Source organism: Haliaeetus leucocephalus, unplaced genomic scaffold (assembly GCF_000737465.1).
Source record: "Haliaeetus leucocephalus isolate CR32 unplaced genomic scaffold, Haliaeetus_leucocephalus-4.0 Scaffold751, whole genome shotgun sequence".
In the NCBI taxonomy this organism is placed as follows: Eukaryota; Metazoa; Chordata; class Aves; order Accipitriformes; family Accipitridae; genus Haliaeetus; species Haliaeetus leucocephalus.
In genome coordinates this window covers 16,156,728-16,174,666 of record NW_010973187.1, presented here as the reverse complement: position 1 = coordinate 16,174,666, position 17,939 = coordinate 16,156,728, and the positions used below count along the sequence as shown (strand labels likewise).

The 17,939-nt window shown below is 44.1% G+C and overlaps 1 protein-coding gene across 1 annotated transcript in view; it reads right to left on the bottom strand.

Moving 5' to 3' along the window:
- The window catches only part of SFMBT2 (Scm-like with four mbt domains 2), a 100,921-nt gene that overhangs the window by 76,092 nt on the left and 6,890 nt on the right, over nt 1-17,939 (bottom strand). The window contains exons 2-3 of the mRNA XM_010581012.1: nt 17,766-17,860; nt 14,115-14,355 (exon numbers count right to left, since the gene is read on the bottom strand). Of these exons, the coding sequence (XP_010579314.1) occupies nt 14,115-14,355; nt 17,766-17,860 (336 nt within the window). The remainder of the gene's footprint in view (nt 1-14,114; nt 14,356-17,765; nt 17,861-17,939) is intronic.

The window sequence follows — 17,939 nt, the reverse complement described above, 5'->3', positions numbered from 1 at the left end:
GGAAGTTTTCGTTAATGCTTAAAGTTTTTTTTTTCTTATTATCAAATTCACCAGACATGCATGAGACCCAGAGAATAGCCAAAAGCACATTTTTTACTTTTTCTGCCTTTAGACAGACACCACAAGCCTAGATTCACCTCACCCTGCACAACGTACCTAAGATTTAAGCATCTAGTCTCACATTATTTGAGATTATTAGGTGTTATGACTACAGACAGGTGAAACACGTCCATGGCTGTACGGCCACTGACTGGCAGTCCCAAACTGTACCATCTTTTGAATACACAAGCAGTGATTTGAAAGAAAAAGCAATCCATTACTAGTTTCAGCCTGGACCCCCAAAACGCGGGCAAAGATGCATCTCGGAGACGAGAGGCAGAGGGACACTTTGGGGGAAAACCCTGGCAGGACTCAGGCGGGTGGCTGGTGCCACGGTGCTCGAGTTGGTGAGGAACGGTGCTGCGAGGTACAAACAGCAAAGCAGGACGCACTAGGTCTAATTTAAGGATCTGCCCATGGTTCTCCCCAGATTTCACTGCTCACGCCTGGAGCATGGGACAATACTGGAAATCTGACAATCCCCATGACCCAAGAGTGAGGCAGCACGCTTCCAAATTATCATGGGAATAGCCAACAAGCCTCGTTCACCATGACTTCACCTTCTGACACCCCACAAAGCAGAAGCACATATTTTAAAAAAAAAAACAAACAAACCAACAAACAACAAAAAAAACCCGCAAAACTCATTTTACACTTTGCAGTGTGTTTTGTAATTAATCAGAATTGTATTGCCAGCTTCTAATGACTGAATCCCATTTAATCACTTTGGAGGCTCTCGGCTGCGTGATGTAAGCACCACAAATCAGAACCTAGAGGGCCTTATGAACATTCACCATGCATCCTTCCCAAAATTAATGGTACAGTCTAAGCACAGCCAGGCCCTATGAGGTGCTTAACATCCTATGCACAAGATGTAAATTCATAATCATCATCACAACACCGTCAAAGAAATACTCCATCAAGGCTCATTTTGTGCTTGCTAAACATGTGTTTTCTTCACTTGAAACTAGAAAAGGGCTTGAACTATAAATCCCAGGATCAAAAACATCCCCCAAACTTTGAAGAGTTTAGATCTGAATTGGAGATCAACATGGAACATTATGCAAGGCATCATCTGAAATGAGAATAACAACGTGTTACAGGACTTGAAAAGCCAGCAGCTTTTCCACAGTGCTCCAAACCTTCCTTGAATTCTAAAACATTAGCTACTCCATCACTCTGGGACATGTTGACTGGAGATGATGATGCTCTGATGAACCCAAATGCCTTCACTGCTAAATTGAAGGCTCCCAAATCTTAGTGCAGAGCTGGTTGGTGAGCTCTTAATCTCATCTTCATCACACAATGTTTCCTCCGAGGTTTTTTGGCTTGTTCCTAAATAAACTTTGTAGATGTTCTACAGGAAAGAGACCTTCCATAAGGAGCCACCTGCTGATGTCCAGACTGACAAGTTCAAGGTCGACAGCAGAATAGCTCAGAGCAAAGCAAGACATAGCTTCAGTCGTCAAATGCTCAGGGTGTAGATGCTTCATACGGGCAGGGACTCCTCAGTGACCTTCCCAGCGTTGCTTAGCATGGGAGAATTACAGGAGTTACTCTCTATAGGTTCTATACTCATCATGGCCAGAGCCTCTTCAGTAAAACTTGTACAATGTATAGCAGGATGGTTTCCCGAGTTTGGCAAAGTTTTCCCTGGATACATCTTCTAGATTAACTCCAGCACTTTAGGAAGCAGCTGCATTTTTACACCACGACCTGAAAATGCTGACTTTCCCCTCATTTCTTCATCCAATCCCAACAGTGACAGTGTGGGAAAAAGCTTTTTTTGCCACAAATGCAGGAGGTGGATGCTCTGCCTCACAACACAAAATAAACCATCAATCAGGAAAGGTTTCAGCACATCCTTAAGCTTATTTGGTTGTTGGTTTTTTTCCCTTTTGTGACCAAAATCAAATAGAAATGAGAGCACACACACAGACATAGAAACAAATCATTTGGGAATTAAGAGGAAAAGCTTTCCAATATCATGCAAAAGGGCCAGAATTGACCCAGAATTTGGAATCTGGGTTAGAGGAATTGATTTTTAATTGTCATCAGGAAAATGCTTTAGAGGAGCATCATTTAAATCTCTGCACTGCGTAACTGCTACCTCCACGGGTTCCAGGAGCATATGGTCTGCTCCACGAAGCAAACCCCTTCCATGGTGACTGGGAGCCCACATTATCATGTGTAATGAGGGAAAAATCAAGTGCAAGTCACAGCTGGCTCAGGATCATGCTGGCGCTTGCATCTGCCACTAGCAGCTTCCCGAGTTCACTATATGCATGCTCCTCACGAGCAAAATCTGAGGTGCCCCTAGGTGCATCTGAAGGAATACTCTGCTGAAGACATTACACTAGACACGTTGGCTTGTCCTTGGCCTAAAAGAGCACAGAAAATCCTCTGTTGGCTCAGCTCTAATAGAAATAATTTAATCTTCAACCTGATCAAAAAAGGTCCACTGAAGAAACGTGTACATCAACTTTGGCACGCTCTGGATCAAGTCCTTCGTGCTATTTACCCTTCCCACACTAATGCACAGAAAAGTCACCTCCTTCTCTGATATAAAAACCCAAAACTGTGCCTAACAGAATATGAATGGTAGCGGGTTTTTAATTCTCCACAGATGTCTCCAATGGCGATTATTTAAGACTGTTGATGTTTTATGTATTATATCACCACATTAACTACCTAGGCCTAGTCTTACAGTTGAGATGGCATTTTCATTCCAAAACTCCTCTGGGAGCAATTGTGGGAGACTGGGGAAGGGAAATTATAGGCAATTACCAAACTGCTACTTCAAATCTCTCAGAATTATAATTTTAAAAGAACACTTTATAAAAAAAAGCATTCAGCTGGACATTAGTTAGGTTGACCATGTCAAAAAAGAGTGGTTTGCATCCACTGTTATGCTTTCAGGGTCAATCCTCCTATTTTTTTATCATTTTTAGGCTTTCTAGCTCCACAGCTTCAGAGTACATGTCCCAGGAGGTGGCGTGATTGTGGAAGAACAACTCTGGATATTCACTGCTGAATATTCAAGGCGTGGACATTTCTAGAGTCATGACTGAGGTGCACGCTTCAGGGGTATTTGGTTGAATAATGACATTGTAGTCTCCTCAATGACAACTCACCAAGTCTGCCAAAGGGGCTGTACGCCTTCTGCTCGACAGTGAACAGATTCTCAACTGTTCTGCATTTTGCTCTGTATCCACATGGTTTGCGCCAAATAGTTGGATGATGTCAAATAGTGGCTCAACACAGAGCAACAGAGCCAGTACTTCTAAAATTTACTGTCTCCTCAACCGCATTTGTTATTAGGAGTCTGATGGGGACTTTAATTGTAAAATAATTTATATCTTTCCAGCCCTTAGCACGTAAATGTCTTGGGAGGAGGATTTTGCAGTTTTGTGCAATAGTCAAAGGGAGATTTTACCTGAAATGGTCTCAAACGTACCTTCTGAAAATCCACCCTGTTTTCACCTGGTGCTAAAGAACAAGGAAATCTCAGGAAATCTCTACTCACAGAAAAGCCTGATGTCTGCTCACAGCCTCTTCCTGCAGTATTTCCTTGGAAATACAGCTTCTCATTCACAGTCTCTGCCTCGTGCTGCAATTACTCTTTTCCTCCCGTATCTTTGTTCCTCCAGCACAACTTGTACTAAATGTCAAGTCCAAAACCAATGTTTAGTCACAGCAGCGGCTGCAGTGTTATCCCGCGGACTGTGACCAGAATTGCGAGCAGCAGAAGGAGAAGCCGTGGGGTCTCAACTGCTCATCTTAAGCCCTCCGCGCATCCTGAACAGAGCTTGAGTCCCATTGAAATGCGTTTTCCTTGCAGGAGGTCGGGAGCCACAGTAGAAGTTGGTTCTGCCAACACTTCGGGCTGGATCAGTCAACTACTGCAGCCCAGCACTACTGCAATGAGTTTTGCTCCATCAATCTTTGCCAAAGTTGAACCCTTTTGCTGTGCGAAGGGCGTGGGCTTTGATCTATACAGACACAACCTCACACATTGCCTAATGACACTAAAAAAAGTAAATGAAATCTAGCTCTACATGGGTTTGGACAAGCAAAGCTTCCTCACTTTCTAATACAACTCCTCTTTTTTGTCACTGCCCATACTGCAGCACAAACCTCACGGGGATGTACTCCATCCAGCCAAGAGGGATAAATTTCAGTTCCCAAAGCTGCCCACTAGAAAAACAAGTGGTTCCAGATCAGTGGATGTGGGGAAAAAAATTAAAAAAAAAAAAAAACAAACAAACACTTTTACTCCTTTTCATGGCAAAAGAAGCTGAGAAATGCCCCACTCCATACACCTGTGTCCAACCCCCCCCACCCCATGCAAAGGTGCATCAGTGTCCAAGTTTATGCAGATCCTCAGCTCACTGAGCAGCCCTGCCCACAGATGCCTTCCCAAAGTTAGCTCTACCCCTCCGATCACCCTTGCTTTTACCTCCCTACTGTGTCTTATTTGCTCTTCACTTGCACGGTCGGCTGTGAAAGAATCAATTGGCTACAGTCCTGCTGTTCCCAAGGCAAAATCAGGTGTCTGAGGTTTTTTTTTTTTAAATTATTGCAAAGACATGGAGCATAGAGCTGATACATATCTTGATCTCCTTCCTGCCACTTGTTGTGACAGTCAACCATAAACCAACGGCACTAGCACACCCGAGCCCCAGCTTTGCCAATAGCCTGAGCTTGAGGAGCATTTCAATCTCCCTGCATAAATCTCTGCAATCCAGTGCAGAAGTGCGCAAACCTTGCTGCCCACGGGGGGGCCAGACTCCAGAGCACTTTTGGCTAGTTCTGGTCCTTCAAGCAGCAGCAAACTGGGTGCTGATGGCTTCCAAAACTCAAACGATGCCTGCTTGTTTACACTGAGAAATGACCAACACGCTCAAGTGATCTCCCTGGTGAATAATGAAAACCCCAGCTGGGGTCCCGTAACGGTAGAGGATGGCTGACTCCTCAAGCTGTAGGATACAGAGAAAGTCAGAAAGTCTCTGCCTTGAAAACCCAGATGCTCACCATAGGGGCAGGATGAAATGAATCATTCTTTGATATTCAAGCATCTTCCGAACAGGAGAACAGGTATCAGGAGAAAACAAACAGATCCAAGTACAGTGCTGTGTACAGAAATGAACTAATATCAAGCTTGACTGAAAAAGTTGATTAAATTAGTTTAATTTAAAAGCCCAAACAAACCCTGAAGGAGGTTCTTTGTTTATTGCTTTTTACCAACAGCATGCGTTACTGAAGAAGCACCATGTGGGCATGAAATATTTATTCATTAAATCTTTCATAAAGCTCCACACTATTGGTTTCACTCAGGATATATTTATAACGTGTCAAAGTCCACAAAAATCACCGCTTTTCTTTTCCCCACCTTCATCCCCCTCCAGACTGTTTATAAAAGGATTAGGCTTTCAGTTTTCATTGCAATAAGCCTGATCCTCAGCTCCACTGTTGCTTGTACACAAGGTGCACCTGCTTTAATCATAATGGGATAGTTGTAGCTGAAATAGTTCAGCCTTCCCTGTACCACCCAAAATGGACTGTTACGGTGCCGCAAACCATATTGCTGGTTTACAGTGCTCCTGCTATGGGAATGGCAACATCATTCATTTATGGAGGAAGGCACTATGCACCAGTAGTAATGCATGGAAATAAAAGTCAGGACAGACAGTCCACCCAAGCAAGGGAAAAGCCGTCAGAAAGTACCTTCATTTCAGTATCGGTATGTCCGAGTCATTTGTTATCAAACCTCACTCCATCGCTGAAACCCCTTCTTGAACCCTTCCTCGGCTGTCAGCCAACCTACAGATTAAACCCATGCTCCAAGTTGGGTTAGTAACACACTAGCGTAAACAGCGCTATATTATCCTCAGTGTTAGCTGTAAAACTATGTAATACTGTTTTACTAGTTTTACTGACAATATAGTTCAGTCCAGTACAGGAGTGAGGACAGGTTATACTTAGAAATATAAATTAAAGTACTTTCCACCCATAAGTGTCCAAAAATCCAGGATTTGCATTAGGACTGCGCAGGGACAATTGCATCAGTGAAACTGTCACTTCTCTAAGGAGTTGCACTGATACCTAATCTGGGTGCAGGCCAAATCTAATTTCCCCAAATAATCCTGAGCAACAAAAAAAGCACCCCAAAATGGATGCTGAGCAGGCACTTTAGGTGCACTGCAGGCTCCCACGCAGTTTTGGTGGCCGCAGCCACTGCATGCATCCCTGCCTCGTTGGACCACAGGCTTTCTGGTCAGGCCTGCTCCTGTTTCCCTTACTTCATTTGTTTGTGAGAATAAATAAATATAAATACAGCATAAGCAGATGTCGTTGTCCCTGGAAACTAGGCTTGCTGAGTATGTTTCTGCTGAAACGGCTTCTTACTGGAAAATTAGGTTTTGATTAAAGTGTGTTCTTTTCTTCCTTTTAATAAACAGAGCCTACTTCATGTGCAAGCTTTGGGCTTTTTTTTTTTTTTTTACTGGAAACCTAAACCATCTTGCATGGCCTTGGTTTTTCAAATGCCTGATCCTCAGCAAGGGCTGCATTCCGCAGGCACAAGAGCACCTCATGGGGCATCAAGGAGAAGACATCTCAGGATGACTCCCCAAGGAGAGACCAGATCCTTGTGAAAGTCTAACCCAGGCAAAAGTGCAAGGAGGGACCAGCCCCCACGTATGAATCCCACAAGGCACTGCTGCAACTCAAGACAACATTTTGGGCATTTAACCCCAGGAACAACCGTTCTGACATTTTTGTGGGGAAAAAACAATGACTTTTTTTCCCCAAAGGAAAATACTGGCAAGAACAGAGGCTTTGCATTTATGGTTTTTTTATGAAGGGGAAAAACACCTTTTCTAAGTCAGTTCCACCAAAATCTCAGTAGAGGAGCACAGAGTGACACCAGCTGATGGGCCCTCACCCCAGGGAAAATATTCCCCTTCGCAGAGCCCGACACTACCCCATCACCATTTACCTAAACCACAGGATCACTGCAGAGCCAAGGCTGGGAGCCTCATAGTAGGTACGTTCCCTAAGGATTACCTCCACCGCACTCCGGGCGAACTGGAAAACAAAGGACCTATGTATAACCAAGCATTGATTTTTTCCCCTCGATAGCCTCCATCACTCACGGCAGCCCCAGCTAAAGCCAGAGCGGTGCACACCTCGCATCGCCCACTCACGCAGTGTTTCCCTGTCCTAGTTTCACAACAAAAACACTGGGATAAAATCATTTACTCCCCAGTCCACTTTACAAACCTGCCAGCATCTCATCCCCGCAAGGTTCTCTGCAACTATGCCTCTAGACCTGAAAAATATTAAAAGGAAAATCAAAATGGAAAAGGTTGACCTCAAGCCCAGCAGACCTGGCGATGCTCAGAGATTCTGCGTTTGATAAAGTCTACAACTAAAACATTTTGCAAAGCCTGTCCCACTGGCCAGGCTGTGCCACATGTGCACAGTAGCTCAACAGTTACTGACATTCCCAAAAGACATATGGGGGCCTGTTACACTCAGTTTACCCCAAAAGGGCCTCGCTTGGCAATATTAAGTCTTTCGAAAGTAACTAAAGCCAACACCACATGCAAAACTTTTGCAGTTTCACACAGTAGTGACAAGACCATTTTCCTCACCAAGACAACATTATCCTGATGACGCACGAGCGATGGGCTAACTCCTGAATTTTCACATCCCAGACTGAGCGATCTAAGTCACGTCAAGGAAGGGAAGGAAAAACTACTGTGGGTGCTGTAACGAAAATATGTTCTTCTCGGGAGCAAGTCTGCAAAGGGCTCCGCGGGGCCGGCGGGGAGATGCCGAGCCACGATATGCTCCATCGATTTCCAGCTGCTGCAAGCTCCCAGGAGACATCAGAGCCAACTCACGTGGCTCCTACTAGGGCAAATTTCAGACCGAACACCCCCGGCTCTTCAGCCAAAGCTGGCATTATTTTTACCTCCTCTCCTCCCCTCTGCCATCATGAGGAGAGCAAAGAAAAAAAAAACCAAATGCTATATTTTATATGCTCGTTAAGTATAATCTGCTAAATGTTCTAGGCCAATGCATAAAGCTGCCTACTATACTAATAGAATATTTAATTGACATTTATTTGCTGACTAGTTATTTATGCTAACATCACCCCTGCATAATTAATAGTCTGCTAAAGTCAACTTGAAAAGCACACACAAAACACTGTACTAGGAGTCATTTACAGTATTTAAAATAAAGAAATCCTGCAACCTATTTACATTAGGTTAGTCTAAACTTGGTTTTGATGGAATAAGAGGATAAGGATTGGGCAAAGAAGATAAAAAAACCCCTATGTACTACTTTAGAAATATCCACAATCTTTGACAGTACAACCTGCCAAAGAAGATTTCCGAGTTTCATTTTACTTGGCTCGAGGACCCACTTCTTAGCTGATGTAAAACAGCATAAGCTCAGTGAATGCCTGCCGATTTTCTCCAGCCTCAAGCTCTTAGGAAGTAATATTTCAGGTCAGCCTTCAGTGAAAGAGCTAAACCGGGGCCAGATCTGCTCTCAATTATACCAGTAGAAAAGCAAACTCATCTCAGATAAGTTGGTGGAGGTGAGCCAACTCCTCACAAAGATAAAAGAAGTCCACCCTGCCCATCTGATCCCTCTACCTGCACTGTAATCATGGACCTGCAGGCATAGTTTAAGTTTTATTTCCTCTGGGATGAGATTACCAGGGGAAAGTTGGCTTCAGTTAAAAAAAAAATAAATAAATAAAAATCCATGATAGCATTTTCTGAGAGAGAAGCACTGGAGGCCTTCATCTATTTTCAGAAACATTATCTCTGTGTGACTCTCTGAAGAACTTGTGGACAAACTTTGCAGACCCAAGTGACCTCCAAGAACGATGCTGAAAGGCAAGTGTATGGGCCACATCTCCACCACCACCACCGCCAGCTGTGCCCCTTAAAAAAAGCCTCCTGTACACCTAGGGAGTCTTGAACGACACCAAATCCACACCCAAGCAGAAAGTGACTGCTCCAGGCTCGCTCTTCTCCTTGCTCCTGTCTCACCGTCTCCCCTTACTGCTCCTGTTCCCATCCCCTGCGCCCCGTTTTCTCTCAATCCCACTACTTTCTGCGGGAGTCCAGCCCCAGCACCTCTTCTAACCACTGCATCTATCAATGATTCCACCTGAGCACTAACAAAGTGGAAAAACTGGCTCAAAATTAACTTGTTTCTTCCATTTATCTATTCATCTGACATCTTGCATACGTATCAGCTGTGCAACACAGCCAACCACCTTTTGACTACGCAGAATCTGGTGAGTCCTCATGCCATAAATTTTGACACAGCCAACCAGACCCAATTCTCCCCTCCCTTACACCAGTGATCTCAAACAACAGGATTTGGCTCTGTGATAGATCAGATAATGGTAAAAAAAAAAATAGTTGTCACTTCAAGGCAGTTGAAATGTTTGAAATGCCACAGTTTGCCGTGGCATAAGTTTTATCTCCTTTTTCATCCATACCCTGCCCAGAATCAAATCCAGCACTTTGAATCCAAGTGAAATTCCCCTCCTTTGGCCTGGATCTAGGATAGAAGTTAACCTGACCTGAGCAAAACACAAAAAACGATTTCAAATAGTGACCGAATGATGATGTTCACCTTCACAGAAAGTCTGGGCAGGCAAAATGCTTCATGTCCACCATTCTTCATGGCATATTTCACTTCATGAAGCTCAGCACCATTCAAGAGGGACTTGCTTCACCCCAGGACCAGGTTTTTCTGCTTTCATCCTCCTTATAGTGGTGTAACAGAGAAGTAAAGGCTGCTTTCCTACACATAATCGCAGTACGATTGATCACCTCGATCACCAAATCCAGGTATAGATGGTGTTCAGACGTTTTCCCATCTGTACCAGCTCATTGTAAAATCAAAACATAGACCTGGTTCTCTCCCCGCTGTATTTCTTTACATCTCCAGTCTCCTCCGTCTTCTGGTTTACATGGCAAGCAGACTCAAGCTCACTGCACGGATCTGCACACAGAAATGCCCTATTTGAATTTCCATCTGTCAATAACATTAAAGCAGAACCACCACGGCAATTACAAGTGTACACAATAATCTTGTCGTCCAGTGTCTTTAGCGCATCCCAGAATGCATTAAGATAGTGCCAGGAGAGATTCAGCTCTGTTGGCTCAGCTGTAAATCTGCAATCTGTACAAAAACACCCAAGTGTCAATCAAAAGACGTTCCTGCTCTACGCGTGGTTCACAATGCATAATTTAGCTACTACGCTTGTCAGGTTCTCCACACTGCTCTTCTACCCGACGGTAAATGTGTTCATGAACCCAACTGTCATCAACAAAGGAAAACAGAACATAGAAATAACAGGCTAAAGGAGGCAAGAGACCTCTTTTCCTTTCACAGTTAAAGGAATTGCTAGTAAGGGAAAGTTTAGTTAGACTTTAATTTTTAATGCTCAGTGGGTAAAACATCCCAAGGGATGGAGGATGTTGAAAAGCAATCGCATCGGCTGTGTGCTGAGGAGGAGGACAGCGCTTGGTTAAGACATAGGAGGGGATAAAGGCTGTCCCTGTTTCCATGCAGGCTAACATAATGGGGAAATTTTCACCAACTGATGGGAAGTCTGTGTTACATCCCACCCCTATAGCGCAGAAAACAAACCCTACTATACCACCACAGCCTTGCCACTGTCAAGGAACTTTGAAGCACGTTGTCCTTCCTCATATGAATTACAATTGCCGAGGGGCCTTGTCAGAAAGGATGAAAATTTCACACTCAGCTACGTCAGGCAGGAGCTACCCACTGGTCTACACCACAGTTAATATGCAATAAAATAGAAATCTCTGTCCCAGGACGTGACTTTAGAGCTGATCAGTGCCAAAGCTACAGACCATAAGGACAGCTTCACACTTGCCTCAGCTAGTTCATGAATAAACATCCAATTCATTCAAATGAGTTCTATATTAACTAATTTAAATAATTTTCATTTTGCTTTGAATGGTAAACAGATCTATTCTGCCAGGATAGTTGAGTTTGCAATTCAAATTACACACCGATTTGTAATGAGAAAAATATAATTAATGGCAAAGCTTGAAGTAACTACAATTTTACTCCTTTGATTTCCTGCAGGGAAGGAGGGGGTGGAGTGTGAAGCTTGCAGGCACACAGGCACTCACACCGTGTCCTTTCGTAAGCCAATACCTTTTATTGAAAACTCAAGTATTTGGCTTGAGTGGTCCTATTCTAGTGCACTGCACCATAATGTCACAGGAGGACATAACATGACTTGACATTTTACTCACAGGCACCATGATGCAATACTAACGTCACCCAATAAATAATCATGTAACAGTCTGTAAATTAAATGAGTTCCTTCTATTGGGATCATAAACAACAATTATTTGGCAGCTGCCCCTTAAAAGCTCCATGTGTAGTGAACAGTAAATCAAGCTTTATTGATTTGCTAAACTGAACCGTCCCATTTTTTTCACATCTCTCTCCCTCCTAATGAAATTCTTTGTCCTATCACTCCGGACCATTCTTCTCTGGCATCATATTTATAAGATGAGCGCTGATCAGTCCGATCTGATTCGTAAGCAGAACCAGACCATTGTCGCAGTGCTGGTATTTTGTCCGTTAAACAAGTCCTTCTTAGCAGATCTGCGTTTTAACCAAAGCCTTCAGCTCCTGATTAAAATCAAACCCTAATGACAGATAACTGGCCCTGGCCATGCTGCTTGCATGGTCTTGCCAACAGATATCCTCATTGTAATCAAGATGTGCAGAATCAGGCCCTTAGAAAACAAGTCCACGCAATTTGAAGCTGGCTTTCGTTTCTTCCAAAGGTTTGGCAACAAAATAGTGTGCAATGCTAAAAAGGCAAAAAAACCTCCACGGAGTTCACAGAGAACATCACTTTCTCTATAACCGATGCAAAATCTAATCCTGCAGGCTTCACCAGCTAAAACTCTCAGCGCTCCAATGAAGTTTGGCTCGTTAAGATACATTCACTGATCAGCAAAGCAATTAAGCACAGGACGAACTCCAGACATCTGCATACAAGTCCAGTACTCACAAGCTACTTTGAAAAGCTGGTCAGAGCTCAGTTCTCCCTACGGAAGACAAAGGGCACTCTTGAAAATTCAGGTTCTACCCTGTGGTGTCCCAATGGGAGCTCTGATCTTTTGGAAACCCACCTTTGACCACGGGCTGACCCTGCGGGCAAACACCCAGAGGAGTTTCATGATTTATGAGCACATTTAGGACCTCTCTCTTTTCCAAGTGAGACAAGTCCTGAAGGCTCAAATCCTCCTGGGCTTTTTAGATGCCTCATTCCAAAATACGACTCAAGCTCTTAAATGCTTAAATCTGTTTTGAAATTACAACCTACACATTTAATTTATTCTTTCTGAAAACTATACTAAGACATATTTAACAGAACTGAGAATGGGAGTGAGGAAAAAAAAAACCCACAAACCAACAACAAAACAGGGCAGTTGCCCAAATTTAAGACCCTGGTATACAGTTACATCACCCAGGCAGAGGAGAAAGGCGGTATGATGCACTGCACATTTGCAGTCATTCAAGCAAGACAATTCAGATGAAGTAGCTACAACCCAAAGAGCAGATTCCAACATTTCCATGAAAAGTGGTTGCCTCCGGTTATAAGACAATCGTTATTTTCTATTACAACAGTCGATAAGATCTCTTACCCCTTGACCCTCATATTTTGAGATTTAGTTTACAGCACTGTACACCTTTCTGGTAACATTGATTATAATCCACGTAATAAAAGGTAGTTTAAGAGACCAATAAAACAAAACACCTAACCCCTCTCACATCAGCTTGATTTACTAGTGCTAAGCCAACAGATTTCTCAGTCATATTTGTCTTCAAGACTACTTTTTTTTTTTTTAAGCAATCAATCCTCTGTTTATTCAAAATACACAGACCAGAACAAAAAGATAAGTTTAGTTCAGAGTTCGGCATATGCAAGGCAGGAACGTCAGCTCTGATTTAAAGACCGTGTCTACAGCTCACTTCAGTGGGAAGTCAGGTAACACCTATCCAGGAGAAATCACATATGGCACACAACTGGCACATACACTTTTTCCAGTGGTCACATGTAACAGAAAGCAAAAGAATAACTTCAGCAGCAGAATCCTTAAATGAGACTTTTCTTAAACACATGCACAAGCTGGAGGCTAAATGTTCATCTCGTCTTCCCTTGATCCAGAATAAATGGGATATATGGCAGGAATACGTATGAGTTACAGTGACAAGTATGCCCCTGCTTGGAGCTACGCAGTGGTAAGGATACACAGCTGTTCTGTTGATGTACATAGCCAAAAAAAAACCATTTTTCTTAAACACTGGGGATCAAACTGTATTATTAAACTGTTCCACATGGGCCACTCGGTAACTTACAGCTCTTCCATATACATTTTGTGCACCCAAGAGCTGATAATTGGGACATGCCCTAACCTACGTTGACCGAATTTTGCTACCTTTAATCACATGTATTTACCACTGGCATCAACAGCTGCAAGAATCTGGCAATGGAAGGTTTTACACTTTCAGGGCAAAACACTTGAGCGCACAGCCAATTTCTGATTTTGGTTACACCCAAACTGATCTTGCTTAGTTTGTTCTCACTCTGAATTTCACCCTTCTTTCCTACAAGAACAGGACAATTTTCTCCCATAACTGAAAATCACAGCTTTACAATTTAGCAGTAACTTTCCTTGTTAAGACAGCTTCCTATAGAAGCGCCTTCTGTTGTTACCAACTAGAGTAAAAATGCCTTTGCTAGAGGCTGACTGGCAAACTGAATCACCCATTGACCCGTGGGGACCTGACCCTGACTGCATCACCCAACACCAGTTGAGGGTCATGGAGTACCCATTCCAGATCAACTGGAAGTCTGGAGATTAACCACCAGCCCAATACTAGAGCATGACCCTAACAAAACACACAGAACTCACCATCTGGAGGCATCAGGACCTTGTTATTCTGTGTACACCAGCCAACTGGGTGAAGATCTGCTGTCATCACGTCACACCAGAAATCCGCCCTGCGGTCATCTCCATAGCCACAGTAACGAAGCAGTAAGAGCTGTCCACATGTTGTAATGATCGTAGCCACCCAGTATGTGTCCGGATTGCTCTTGTTGGCCACTTCTAATTTCATCCCTGGTTGGAAACTGCTTTGAAGGCTGATTTCAACCTTACAGAATGAGAAAGGCATGGTGTTACCTTTTCTTCCTTGCAAGGCGAACCCCCCCCTCCCCAGCTAAGCAAGATAATGTCACCCTTGAAGAGCAGCTCTGGGATAGAACATGAGCTGATTGTGCTCCTTAATCCAACCACCTCCTTCACAATCTGTCATTCCTACTTCATTGGCATATACCCCATCATGCAAGGTCCTGCATGCTCTAAAGAGGCCCTCCAGCAGCAGCAACCTCAGCTGCAGTGCAACTCAGAGAGGACTGCTACCCATCTTAAATGGGTCATTTATCATCATCATAAATCTCACTAATGCCTGGGAAAAGGTAGTATAACTCAAGTGAAGTTGCATTTCCCACTGCACAGCTCCATCAGGCAAATCGCAGGACACATGCAAGGTAGAAAGGCAGGTTCTAAGCACCCCTAGGAGTTAAACCCAACTATAATAATTAGTCCTATTAACAACACTGAAGCACCTTTTGAGAGGCTTGACAAGCATCAAAGCCTGAATGCTGTACCAGTCAGACCAAGGAGAGCATCTCCACTAAATCCATACCCAGCAGCTAAGCCTCAACCAATTTGCTGTCCCAGCACCCTGGTAAGGTATGATGATCCATCGCTGAAAGAAGCAAATGGTTTGAATCGCTGTCTTGCCATCGGATGGAGACGTCGCTTCCATTTATCTCGCCAGTGACGGGTCACATGTAAATTCCCTTAGGACACTGGAGATGGAGACTAGGACACTACCGGGACCGCTGTTAAACGCTAGGGCCTGCTGTGGACACATCATATGGTATCTTCCAAGGGCCAGTGGGATGTCTCTAGCTGCTGTTGATAAAGAAGTGGATGCTGGTCCACTGGTTCAGGTGCCAGACTTGTCTTCAGAAGACCAACCAAAACGTAGCCTGTTACTCCCTATGAGATGCTTAAGGACAGGTTCTTACAGGTTGCATAGTACCTTATCTCCTACTGAAACTGGAGACTATAAAGCCTGGTTTAAGCCTGTCTCTGATTAACTTCTCCTTTAAATGACAGGTTAAAATGCCTCTTTTACCCACAAATACAAATATAACACGGTCTACTTGGCCACCTGAGGACTTTGCAGACTCGGGGATGCCAAGATGCAGAGAAAACGCTCCCCTGGCATGTCAGCAGTTCTCCCTTACTCATCCCACTCCAGCTTATGCCACGAGTGCTGCCCAGCCAAAGCCATTTATTATTTGCAGGTAACAACACTCCATGTGCCTTTACTTGTGTGGGCATCTCCATCAGCATCAATGCCTGGAGTCATGGAATAGCTGAGGTTGGAAGGGACCTTTGGAGATCGTCTAAGATTGAAGAAGGTCTGTGACGCTTACTACTTTACATAGTGGTAAGATGGAACTTCAGCTTTTGTGATGATAAGGGTCCTCATAAATAATTCAGGATACACGTTCATTTGTAGTTTTTCTCCTTGCACTCACTGTAAGTAAAGACCAAAGTGGTACTCTGGAGGCAAGGGACTTGTGACTGGAAATCACATGAAGACTGGAATCAAACAGAGAGATAATATAATCTTCTCTGATGGCCTTCAGGTTCCTGTCCAAGCCAGGGTTTTTTGAGGATCAATTTTCAGATTGTGAAGCACAGTCACTGAGGACTGTTGCCAGTACTAATTTGTCTCACAACAACAATCCCAGGATTGAGGTGCTGGTGAGACACCGCAATCAGCAGGATCAGCAGGACGAGGAGGGCATCTCCAGGCACCTAAAGACATCCTTAAGGGCTTCATGAAGCACAGAACTTTCACCTGGATCTGGTATTCGGGTTTGGCCCTGGAGCAGAAACCTGGGACAAGATGGTCTCTCCAGACAGCTGCTGGATCAAGGACAAGCTCTACAATAAGCATTGCCCTGTAATTCTCCAGTATAGAGAATTATGGTCCTTCATCCTGCAATACTCCACTGTTGTTAAAATGGAAGCAAAATAGGGAATGGAGGTTTGTGGGGGTTTTTTTTTTTCAGACGTAGATGGAAGAGAGGTTTTTCATCACTGCAGCTCCTTATCCCTTCAAAACAAGCCAAGAAATCACCTGGAGACAAAGGTGGTTTAATGGCATGACAGCAGTCATCCAAATAAAGACTTCTCTTAAAGCAGCAGCAGGTTCTTCAGGAAGCTTTCTCACTGCGGCACAACTACACTGTTCCCAAAGGACACCTCTGCCAGCAAACAGACTCAGTGTAAGACAACCCAGAGCACCACAACTAAAACCCCTCTCTTCCAGACGAAGATGTCCACGTCCTCCAGAGCACGCAGACCAGCCGAGTGAAGCTGGCAGAAGAGCCAGCGCGACTGGTGAGCAGCTGTAGCAGAACAGGCAGCTACCTGCATCTGATGGGTCGGGTAGGAGGATGAGCAGCACTATCCTCATGGGACTTGCAGCTGAGGACAGAGGACCACCATGACTTGCCGTGGCTTGACACAGATGAGGGCATCACAACACCTTCCCACTAGGCCCCGACATCTCCAACAGCACAGTCTTGTGGTTGAATGACAAAAGATATCCTGGAAAAATTTACCGATGTGGCCGCACGTGCACGTCCTTGACTGTGATGAAGAACTCATATACATCAGCTTCATTTTGGTCCCATGTTCTCACGTGACATCACACGCAGGGAGCTGAATAGAAGAGGTTAAACAACTGGTGGTGGATGTAGAAGCTGGTCCCAAACAACAATATCCTTGACTGTGATGGGCTCTGCTTGGAGACGGAGTCCTTTCTTCAAAGCATGCTCTCATCTTCATCAGTCAAGATTTCAGACGCTCTGAATGCTACTTGCGCTAACATGGACCAGAGCCACAGACCATGCTGTCATACCATGGCTGTCTACATCAGCCACGTTCACCCAGAAGAGCATCACCTACCCAAGTACTTGGTTCTCATGCTTCTGAGACAGCATCTCCAGGCAGGAGGCTGAGAGATGGTTTCCTACGGGCCATGCGGGGTGACCCTGCTGGTCAGTAAATCAGGCATTAAGAGGACAACTTTGGAGAAATAAGGTACTCTTGTGGGATGAACCTCTACAGGTTGTGATGGACAGCAATGAATAGAGAAGAAAAAACAGACAAAGAGAAATGAGTGCATTATAAGCAAAAGAAGAGCAACAGAAGCCCTCAAAAATGGAAAATTTGAACCCAAGGCAGAGGATAAGGCAGTGGCATAGACAGTGCTCTGAGCTGTGACTGCAGATGATGCAAACACACCGAGTTCACCTAACACCAGATGGGGGCCATTCCTACGCAGGTTGCCACACGCACAGAGGGACAATTTCTCTCCAAAATGGTTAGACCCCACTTCAGTTCTCCAGGGACCCCTGAAAACCAGAAGAGGGAATGCGTGCAATGCCCACGAGAATCAGATGAAGCACGTACGTGTTTGAAGGAGGTGTGGGGAGCAGCACTGGCTCCTGTTTCCTCCAGGAACTCGTCCCAGTTGAAGTCTGTGTCCTCAATGCTGGAGCCCTCATCTGTTCAAAAGCAAAAAAAAAAAAAAAAAAAAAAAAAAAAAAAAAAAAAAAAAAAAAAACACAAAAAAACACACAAAAA